This window comes from Tursiops truncatus, chromosome 2, assembly GCF_011762595.2.
Source record: "Tursiops truncatus isolate mTurTru1 chromosome 2, mTurTru1.mat.Y, whole genome shotgun sequence".
Lineage (NCBI taxonomy): Eukaryota > Metazoa > Chordata > Mammalia > Artiodactyla > Delphinidae > Tursiops > Tursiops truncatus.
In genome coordinates, this window is record NC_047035.1 from 164,192,815 (window position 1) to 164,204,825 (window position 12,011).

Genomic DNA, 12,011 nt, shown 5'->3' on the forward strand with positions numbered 1-12,011 from the left:
CTATGTATAAGAAAAGTCTCATCATTCAGTGTAGACAGAGAACAGAATAAAGCTAAGTCTCTCTAAAATTCTCTTTAAAAGACCTGGGAGACCATCATCTAAAGAAGCATCTAAGTACATGCAGTACGTAAGACACAGGAAGTGAGCGTATTCCAAACTTGAAAGCAAAGTTAAACTATGTTCCATGCCAAAGGGTCTGAACTGAGAATCACCTCCACCAGGCTGCCAGCCTTCATCTGCACTTCACCTTGATGCCTCTGCAAAGACACATGTCTTAGTCTAATTCAGACTCTTCAGTTTTATAAAAGTCACAGGACTCTCTTCTCTGCCAGGAGCTACAGGCATCACATCGGGTGTGAGGCTGGTTATAGGTTTTCCCAATGCATTAGTGCCAAAGAACTGTGGTCCCTACCCCAATTCTGTTCCCTCCTTAGGATACACATTTGATTCCCTACCTTGACAAGGCGAGGAAGCGCCCAGTCCTTCCCCATTCAGGAATGAGGGGCAGAGTCTAAACCACTTGGGCCTCTGTAAAGGGACTTGATTCATCTCGGCAACGCTTTTCTGGGAGCATTTAAGAACCCAACCTCAGGAGTTAGTTCACCTCTGTGTCATCCATTCTAGCCTGATTTTTCTTAATCTTCTCTGGTTCCCTGATCCCCATTTGGCTGTGTACACCTAACATCCATCTCAAGTCCCTCCGACTGTAACTCTTTTTTGACCTACTTTTCTGGTGAAGTTTTGGCCTCCCCCCATAAATATATATTCTATTTTTACTTTATTGCCCAATGCACCAAGGCTGTAGGTTAATGACATCTCTACAATCAGCCCATCTCAAAGGACTAATTAGTCTGACCCTCCTTCCATCCAGCTGCTCCAACAAGGAATGGATTCAATAAACTCTTCCAAACAAAAAGCCGTTCTTATGTTTAATGATGAATTACAGGTAGGACTCCCTTCAAATTCAGTGGAAATGATCACTCTCTTGAGCACTATTTAATATTATTCTGCAACTTCTGTCTAGTGTAAAAAAGTGATATACATTTGAGAATTTAAGGCATGTTATCATTTTCAGTTAGTACATGTAAATATTTAGAAAATACAAATGGGACTTCCCTGGTGGCACAGTGGTTAAGGCTCCGCACTCCCAATGCAGGGGGCCCGGGGTTCGATCCCTGGTCAAGGAACTGGATCCCACATGCAAGTCGCGACTAAGGGTTCGCACGCCAAAACTAAGGAGCTGGTGAGCCACAACTAAGGAGCCCGCCGGCCCCAACTAAGACCCGGCACAACCAAATTAATTAAATTAATTTAAAAAAAAAGAAAATACAAATAAATTAAGAACTGTTAAAATGAGATCTGATAATCCCACATTTGGAAATCTATCAACAAAGTGGTCGGAAACAGTAGTTATAAAAATGAGTGGTTTCACATCAAAAACATTATGCTGAAGTAAAAGAAGTCAACTGAAAGAGCACATATTGTACAATCCCACTTATATGAAATAGTCAGAACAGGTAAATCCACAGCGACAGGAGTTTAGCAGTTGCCAGAGATTTGAAACAGGAGAGGAAAAGGGAGAGGGGAGAATAGGGAATGACTGCTCATGGGTACAAGCTTTCTTTGGGGGTTGATGAAACTCTTTTAAAATTAGCTTAGGGTGGTAATTCCCTATCAGTCCAGTGGTTAGGACTTGACACTTTCACTGCCGGGGCCCAGGTTTGATCCCCGGTCAGGGAACTAAGATCCCAGAAGCCATGCGGCCAAAAAAAAAAAAAATCAAATGCAGTGATGGCTGCACAATTCTGTAAATATACTATAAGCCATTGAACTGTACACTTTAAATGAATGAACTTTATGCTGTGTAAATTATATCTCAATAAAGCTGCTAAAAATCAACAGTTTCCATGTATATCAAAATACTCAAAATATGACAAAAATTATCTCGTCTTCTAAAAACGTAAGATATTTAGGAATAATTTAGTTGTATGAAAAAGATATACAACCCACATAAATAAAATTATAAAACTGCACTGAGATACATGAAATAAGACATAAGTGAATCAAGAAATATTCTTGGATAGGAAGACTGATTATTGTAAATGATACAGATTTCTTCCAAAATTCATGAATAAATTTCCAAACAGTTCCATTTTAATAAAAATGCCAAGGGAGGCCGTTTTGGAATGGAAGTAAACACAATTATTTTAAAATTTATCTGGAAAAATAAGAGATCAAAGACATTTTTGAGAAAGAGAACTAATGAAAAAAGACCCAAACTTACCAGATATTAACATATTATAATGCTAAAAACATTAAATACCAAAACAGCAATGGAGAGCTATAACACTGCATAGATAATCTTATATAGCCACAAAATAGCAGAGATAACCTTGAGATAAACCTTATTGTTGGTGTATGATGAGTGTTAATTAAACAAGGAGGCCGTCAGACTGAGGTGGCTCTAATACCTTAGCAGCCTATGTAAGCAAACCCCAACCTGAACCTGTAAATGCCTCAAGGTTAAGAAATCAATACCTAAGGACAACCAGTCACAAACAGACAATGAGGCTTTTCCATAGAAGGCAAACACTTAAGCTACAGCCAATAACCTCCTTGCTTTGCTTCTACCTTTTCTCTCTAAAAGTTTTTCCCCTGACTCCTGTGTTGGTTGGAGTGCTCCTAACTACTTCTGATTTAGTGCTGCCTGACTCGAACCAATTTTCCCTCAAATAAACTTAAAAAAAAAATTTGTTCTTTTTACTCATCCCTCCCCACTTTTATTGAAATATAATTGACATACAATATTATGTTTCAGGTGTACAACATAGTGGTTCAATATTTGTGTACATTACCAAGTGATCATCACAGTAAGTCTAAGTTACCATCTGTCACCATACAAAATTATTACAATTTTATTGACTATATTCCTTATTTCGTACAATATCTCCCCATGACTTATTTATTTTTGCTCAAGTAAACTCTTAAAAATGTAACATGCCTCAGTTTATCATTTAACATGAGGGAAACATCGTAAATCAATGAAAAAGGAAAAGATATTCAACAAATGACGTTGGGAAAACTGCTTATTAATTTGAAAGCTAGTGACAGTCTCCCAAACTTTTATTCCTCCAGTCTCTCTAAGGGATTTTTTTTTTTTTTTTTTGGCTGTATTGGGTCTTCATTGCAGTGTGCAGGCTTCTCATTGTGGTGGCTTCTCTTGTTGTGGCTCTTAGGCTTCAGTAGTTGTGGCACGCAGGCTCTAGAGTGCAGGCTCAGTAGTTGTGGCGTACAAGCTTAGTTGCTCCGTGGCATGTGGGATCTTCCCGGACCAGGGCTCGAACCCGTGTCCCCTGCACTGGCAGGTGGATTCTTAAGCACTGCACCACCAGGGAAGTCCTCTCTAAGGATTTTATATGCTCCTAAATCCCTCTGTGTCTGAGGGACCTAGAGTAGTGTGTTTTCTTATCTGAATCAGAGCTGATACATTTCCAAGACCAAAAGAAGCTAAATAAAATGTAATTTTTATCAAAACTTTTTCTTTTATCTGAAAATAAAGTACTATAATATCACACAAGAAATTGTTTTAATAGTTAAATAGATTTAAAACCTTGCTCCGTAGCTGAAAAAGCACTTGTACCTGTATCCTGAACTGGTCTCCAGAGGGCAGCAGAGAGTCATTTACACTTAACCAAAAGTTACCTCTTAACCAAAAGTGTGTGCTTGGGTTGTTTTTTCAACTCTTCTGTTCTTTCTTATGACTAGGCCTTAACAAACTGGGTGGCCAGGATCTGGAAGGCTGTCTAAGGTCATGGATCAAAGCGATGCCAACAAGCCAAAGCAAAAGTTCAAAGAATCACTTTTATATCTTTAAAATAATTCTTTAATTAGATAAACCAATGAACCACAGTTAATACACTGTTGGCTAAGCATATTTAACCAGCACATGTTTATGCAACACCGATGCATATAAAGCATTTAATCCTTTCAGGGCTTTCTATTCCTAGACATACAAAAAGTATATAGAAAGGGTGACAGTCACTTATTCTGTCATATTTTTTGAGCATTTAATACACACTAAAAGTTTATCAGTGACCCAGAAATTGTCGAAGACACAAAGGACTATAAAAGCATGTTTCAAAAAAAAAAATCATGTTATTCTGACTTACTTTGTAAACAACAAAGATTCTGGAGAGATAGGTGAAAGGCTTCTATAAACTGACAAAGTAAGGAATAGTTCAGCCAAAATTAAGTGCGTGCAGACATCCAGAGACTTGTGCAGGACACTGAAGCTGGCCCGTACTCCAGGGCACTGCGAAACCAGGTAAATGTGAACTTTGGTTTTCACCTCTTAACAGGGCACAGAGAAAAGGCATCACACAGGTCCTCCTCAAAGTGGTGATTCCAAATAATAGGAGACCACCCCATGAAGGTTGAGACACCAAAGGGCCATCTCTTCAGTGTAAGAAGGAACTAGAAGTAACCACCTTGAACCCTGTACCTCCTCCCATCCCAGTAAAAGTGAAATTGCCTCCTGTCTGGAAACTTGGCTCAAAGTATAGAGGTGGAGAAAAGTCTCTTCTGAGTTTTATAAGCATGAGATGGCCCACATTCATACATCTGGGTGGTCTAAAATGCCTCAAGCTGAGAATTAGGTTAAAGCTGTCACAGACCCAGGAGTCTCACAGAAGCAAACAGAAATCTTCTCTACAGAGACTCACCTCTATTCTAGGCCTCAAAGAGTTTCTGCAGAAATATGAGTTCACAGTCAAAAATCATGAAACCCGAAAGTAAAGGACATATCATGAGCGACAGCCAGTACTTATTAGACCCTCAAAGATGAAAGACATGGAAATTATGAAACATGGAAGATCAATCAAGTACACTGAAATATATTTATAGAAATAACAGGACAAGTTACGGGCAAAGAGCCAGAGCCATTAAAAAATAACCAAACCAACCAAGCACAGAACTCCTAGTCATAAAAAACGTGATAAGTGATATTTTAAAACTCAATGAAAATGGATAAAATAGTAATAAAAATATGCAGTGGGGTTTTAAAATATAGGATTAAAATATACGAGAGTAATGAGATACATATTAAGCCTTTATTCCAACACATTTTTGAGTTTAAAGGAAATAAAGGCCCTAGACAAATATTTCACTATATCTGACTCGAAAGGAATACAAAACCCAAATAGTCTCATAATCAGTAAGGAAATTGGGAGTTCAAAATATGTCAATCAATCAATCAACTCCTCTAGGCCCAGGTGGCTTCCCTGACTGTTCTAAATATTTAAGGAAGAAAAAGTTCTAATTTTACACAAATGCTCCTAGGAAACAAAATGCGGATAACATTTCCCAGCTCATTTTGTGAAGCTACCATAATCCTGATTCCCAAACCCAAAAAGAATAGTATGAAAAAGGAAAAGTAGGTGCTTCCCTAGTGGCGCAGTGGTTGAGAGTCCGCCTGCTGATGCAGGGGTCACGGGTTCGTGCCCCGGTCCGGGAAGATCCCACATGCCGCGGAGCGGCTGGGCCCGTGAGCCATGGCCGCTGAGCCTCCGCGTCCGGAGCCTGTGCTCCACAACGGGAGAGGCCACAACGCTGAGAGGCCCGCGTACCGCAAAAAAAGGAGAAGTATAGCTCACCACACTGATGTTCACAGGTTTAAAATATCCTAAGCAAAAGATTAACACACTAAGTTCAGGAACAAATTTTAAAAAGAAACAAACAAAAAAACACATCATGACCAAGTTGGGCTTATACAAAGAAAGTAAGGTTGATTTCACATTTTTAAAAATCAGCTAATTAATTTCACCACACTAATAGATTAAGGGGGAAAAAATCATATGGCCTCTCAATAGATGCAAAACCCCCACATTTTACAAAATTAAAATTCATTCATGATTTTTTCAAATGTCTCTTTGCAAAAGAAATATCTACAGCAAGTATTATGTGTAATGTTGAAATACTGTATTCAGTATTGATATAAAATAAGGATGCTTGCTGTCATCACTTTTACTTAACAATTTGCTAGATGCCCCAACAGTGCAGCTGGCAGAGATGAATGAAGAAATGGTGTAAAATTGTAGGACAGCAAAATTTGCCATCCCCAAATGTGTCTCTTTGGCATGAGGATTAATTGGGCTGATTATTTTTAAGAAACAGAAAACTCAGAAAGCTTTTCTTGTTACCTCCCCCTTAGCTGCTTAAAGAATTTAGATAGAGGGCCTGTCTCCAGAATGGAGCTATCACTAGAGATATCTGTAAAGAATATGGACTAGGTGTGCTGGGAGAAACTTGGCAGGGCCTATAGATTAGGGTCCACTCTGTATCCCACTGTCTCTGCAGGACCCAGCAAACATTTGTTTACCAAACATTTGCTTTTCCATCTCTATTTCCTTCCTCCCCCTTGAGGTCCCAAACCATACCCCCAACATCCTCTTTTGTCTCTAGCAGAAGATGGTATTTAAGGTGAGGGTTTCAGCCATTTTGGCAAGTTACTCAGTTTTCCTGGGTCTCTCCCATGTGTACATGTTATTAAACTTTTGTTTTCTCTTGTTAATCTGTCTCATGTCAACTGAATTCTCAGAGTAGCCAGAAGAACCTAGGATGGTAGAAGAAAATATCTCCCCCCCCCACATAGATTTATTTTAAAATGTACATGGAAGAACAAAGAAAGAGCCATGAATATTTAAGCCATCCTGAAAAAAGAAAATGAGACAATTTATCTTACCAAACACCTACAATTAAGTATTAATGTAAGCAGATGGGGTAGAGGGTCCCGGGAGAAAGAGACCCAGGCATGGCTTAAGCCACTTTGTGATCTAAGCCTGGCCACAATGCTTGCCCAGTAATTAAGAATCTAAAGGGAAGTGAGGGAAATGAAGGAACAAAGGAAGAGCAGTAAAGAAACAATAGTTCAGCGAGAAAACAGAGTCCTAGTTCCTCCTCAAGGGATGTATATAACCATCTGACACACCTGTCTTCAGTTCTGTAGGAACTAAGGCCCCCACCCAGGTGGAGGACAGAATGATGTTGGCCCTCTTGACTTCAATCAACCAAAGCCAGGACTCTGTCAACCTTTGCCCCAATTCTATGCTGAATTCTCCACTGCCCAAGTCCCTTTATGAATATGCATGAACCCTTAGTTTAAACGTCCCCAATTTTGCTGTTTGGGGAGACATTGCTCTGCGAGAGATCCCCAGTGTTCCCCTTACTTGCTGCAAGTAATAAGTCCTTCCTTCTCCCAGTCTTCGGCTTGGTTGTGTCTTTTGGCTCAACACCCACCAAGAGGCAAACCCAGTTTTGGGGTAACATTAATTTTAGTGGGATTTCCCACAAGGACAGATAATCTAACGAATGGAACAGAACAAAATACCCCAAATCTGACCTACACACATACATGGAGTTCTGACATGACACATTATCTTCTGTTATTAACTTGAGAACCTGGGGGATCATTATGGGGAAAAAATTAATCCCTCCTTCACATCAATACTAAAAATCAGTTCCAGTGGATTAAAGACCTGTATGTATGTAAAAGACAATAATATAAAAATCTTAGAAGACTTTAAGATATAGCAGCATTTTTAAAACAAAACACAGAACGTGGAAACCATGAGGAAAATATAGGAGTTTGACTACATTAATGTAAAAAAACCACTTTGGTTTATTAAAGAACACTGTAAGAAGAGTAAACGGGACTTCCCTGGTGGCACAGTGGTTAAGAATCTGCCTGCCAATGCAGGGGACACGGGTTCGAGCCCTGGGCCGGGAAGATCCCACATGCCGCGGAGCAACTAAGCCCATGCACCACAACTACTGAGCCCACATGCAGCAACTACTGAATCCCATGTGCTCTAGGGCCCGTGCTCCGCAAGAAGAGAAGCCACAACTACAGAAAGCCTGTGCGCAGCAATGAAGACCCAATGCAGCCAAAAAATTAAAAAATTTTAAAAAAAGATTGAACAAAAAACCAAGAGAAGACATGTGCAACACATAAAACAAACAAAAGATGAGTATCCAAAATATGCTTTTTAAAATACTCTTATTAACCAAAAAGAAAACAAGTAACACAATAAACAATGAATTTGAACAGGCACGTCACAGAACACGAAAACTGAATGGCCGATACACATTTTTTTTTTTTTTTTTTGCGGTACGTGGGCCTCTCACTGTCGTGGCCTCTCCCGTTGCGGCACACAGGCTCCGGACGCGCAGGCTCAGCGGCCATGGCTCATGGCCCAGCCGCTCTGTGGCATGTGGGATCTTCCCAGAGCGGGGCACAAACCCGTGTCCCCTGCATCGGCAGGCGGACTCTCAACCAGTGCGCCACCAGGGAAGCCCCAATACACATATTTCTAAAAGGGTTAACCGTATTAATAACAAGGGAAACACAAATCAGACAAAATGAAATAGTTTCATGTCCATGAGATCAACAAACATTTAAACATCTGACAATATCAAGTCTCGACGAAGAAGAGTAACAAATATTTTCATATTATGATCAGTTTGGAAGGCTCTTGGCCTTAGATAATAAATATGAAAATCCACATACTCTCCATTCCACTCTTACAAACATACTTTAAAAGCACTCTTGCACATGTGTACCTGAGACAGTACAAGAATGTTCAGAACAGAACTGTAAGAGCAAATGGCAATTTCATATGCCTCAACATAATAAAAATTGATAAGGATTACAGATATCTTCAGGGCACTTTACTATATCTGAAATCTGTGGTCAGTGGACAGAAAACTGTAAGCCTAAACACTAACACGGGATAATAAAGGGCCAGAAAAAGACACCAACACCAAGGAGTGTCATGAATTTGTATAAGAGCTTATTTGTTTCACAAACATTTAGACTGCACTTATCATGTGCCCAACACTGTTGTAACTGCTTCACAAGGATCAGTTCATTTCATCCTCAAAACAGGCCTATGAGCTGGGTACTAATATGATCCTCATCGGACAGATGAAGAAACTGAGGCAGAGAGGGTGAGTACTTTGCCCAAGGTCACACGCAATTAAGTGGCAGAGCCAGGATTCGAAAGCAGTAGTTTGACTCCCAAGTCCTTGTATTAAAACATACACTATGCTAACTCCTAACCATGATGCTATAGTGTGCTGGCAGAACCACTAGGGAAGTAATTTATCCAACAAATGCAATTAAATCCCTTATTGATGTGAGCGTAAGGATACCGTTCCAGCTATCTAGTTATTGCTGCATAACACAGCTCCCCAAACTTAGTGGCATAAAACAACTATTTCTCATGGTCACTCACTAAGGAATTAGGACAGGAGTAGCAGGATGGCACACTCCTGCTCCTTGCCAGGACCCCAGATGGCAAGACTAAATGCCTGGGGGCTGGATGACTTGAAGGCTGGGCTCAGTTGGGCCAATGGCCCCAGTACCCACATGCAGACTCTCCAAATGGCTTGGGCTCCTAACAGCATGGCAGCTGGATTCGGAAGGCGAGAATCCAGAGAGCAAACATCCCGAGAGCATAGGATGTAGTTGCAAGGCTTCTTTTGTCCCTGCCTTCGAAGTCGTGCAGCGTCACATTCTGTCTTTATGACCAAGTCACGGAGACCCCTCAGATCCAGGGATGGGGAATTAGGCTCCACCTCTGGGTGAGGAAGAAGCAAGGTAACCTTGCGGAAGAGCAGGTGAGTGGGAGACAGTGTCAGGGTCACCTTTGGAAACACAACTTGGCCCAGAGTCACAGAGGCTGTTGACAGGGCAATAGGTTCTGGGATATTTTTAGCCACAGGTAACTGAACAGGCAATTAACAGTGGCTTAAATTCTAAGGGGGTTTTTGTCTCATGACATAAAAGGGCCAGAGGCAGGGCAAGTCCAGAGTTAGTTAGTTGCTCGGTGATGCCATCAAGGACCCCAGTGCTTTCTGTTTTTCTAGTCTGCTACCCTTAGCACATCCTAAGTATCCCACTCCTTGCTTTTAGGTTGGTTGCAGCAATTCCAAGCATCAGAAGGAGACATAATAATGTCAAACAAAGAAAAAGAGGGGTATATTTTCCCTTGAGTCTCTTTTAATTAAAAAAAAAAAAAAGAATAGGGACTTCCCGAGCGGTCCAGTGATTAAGACTCCGAGCTTCCACTGCAGGGGGCAGGGGTTCGATCCCTGGTAGGGGAAGTAAGATCCCACATGCTGCAAGGCACAGCCAAAAAGAAGAAGAACCTCCTTTCTAAACCCACAGTTAACTTGCTTTCAGGTCACATTGGACCTGAACTTGCCCTTGTTCATGCCATAGCTGGAAAAGAAGCTGAGAAAGGATCTAGCATTTTGGCTTCATAGTAAGAAGTGCTTCTGCTAATAAAAAAAGGAAGGGGAAGAATGACAGTGGAACCACCAGTATCTGCCACAAGTTCAGGCAACCTCCATTCACTTAGCAATTATTAGCTGATTGCTCATTGTGTACCAGGCACAGCGCTAAGAGGCAGGGCATGGCGGTGCGCAAGACAAGCGTCCCTACCCTTGTAAGGCTTACAGTCCAGCACAAAACAGAGACACGTAACAAGCAATCACATAGTTAAATCAAAGGTGTTCAGTACCATGAAAAAGAGGTATGCAATCAAAGCACGATTTGCTGTAAAGAAAGCAATATTGCTTTATGGAAATATACTGCAATGAAAGACAAGATTATAGTTATAAATACTAAAAGAATCACAAGGTCCTCGCTAAGATGAAAAAATAATGACTGGAAATGATCAAGAGAAGGAAGCATGGTGTCTGGAAGATAGATCGCGTCCCCATCATTAGAAAAGTTACTCCACTGAGGATCTGAGACTGTTCCCTGGGATTTACTACAGACCTGATGAAGCTTCTCTTGAGACTCCCTGACCTCCTTCTATCGAACCGCATGCTCACCAAACAAACTCTGGAATACTGCATCGCTCGCCCAGGTGGACTAGATACCAGACTGGAATTTTTCAGTTTCTGAAAAGTTCTATCTGTCACCATAAAGTGTTATTTTGGTCAGTTTAAAGTAAGCATGAACAATCTTAGACCTTCAAAGCTATAATCGCTGACTGGGAACCCACGGTGAGCCCCACCCTGGGCACTCACAAGATATCAAGCCAGTTTCACCCACGATGGCACTCAAAACTCACCTGGTACATTCCTTTGATAGTAGCTATGGCATCGGCCAGCTGCTGATTGTAGCATTTTCTTAAGGTATCCTCATTCTGCAAATGAAAAATAAATACAACAAGCACCACAATGGATTTCCAAATGCAACTCTCACACCTACAAGGGAGGGGCTCAGTATAAAACCATCATTCAAATCATATGCTCTCTCAAAAACTTCACTTTATAATCATTTCCCCTATGCTTACAGCTAATACAACACATTCCATTTTCACTTACACTGAACCAAAAGCAATAGAGAGCTCATATGGATAAAATAAATAGATGATGTGAACGTTTTCTCTCATCTTCCATATCATAGTCTTTCTAATGTCTTAGAACTGCTTATAAAATAGTGAAATCGGGGGATGGGATAAGTTGGGAGATTGGGATTGACATATATACACTACTATGTATAAAATAGATAACTAATGAGAACCTAATGTATAGCACAGGGAACTCTACTCAGTGCTCTGTGGTGACCTAAATGGGAAGGAACTCTTTAAAAGAGTGGATATATGTATACGTATAACTGATTCACTTTGCTGCACAGCAGAAACTAATACAACATTATAAAGCAACTATACTCCAATAAAAATTAATTAAAAAATAAAATAGTGAAATCTATTTGGAGTTCACATCCTCTTCTGGTCCTGGTATTTTTGGATGAATTATGCTCATGGAAAGAAATCTAGGGCCACTAATCCACAAACTAGAGTCACTTTCTGATTAATCAAATTATTTGATCCTATCTGTTATGGATAACAATGAAAGATAGTACATTAAAAAAATACTCTTGTATGGAATCTAAAAAAAAGAAAAAGAGTTCTGAAGAACCTAGGGGCTGGACAGGAATA

General features: G+C 40.4%; 1 protein-coding gene across 1 annotated transcript in view; it reads right to left on the reverse strand.

Annotated features, from left to right (window-relative positions):
- The window catches only part of C2H10orf67 (chromosome 2 C10orf67 homolog), a 103,830-nt gene that overhangs the window by 59,524 nt on the left and 32,295 nt on the right, over positions 1–12,011 (reverse strand). Inside the window, 1 exon segment of the mRNA XM_073799913.1 lies at positions 11,139–11,213. Within this exon segment, the coding sequence (XP_073656014.1) occupies positions 11,139–11,213 (75 nt within the window).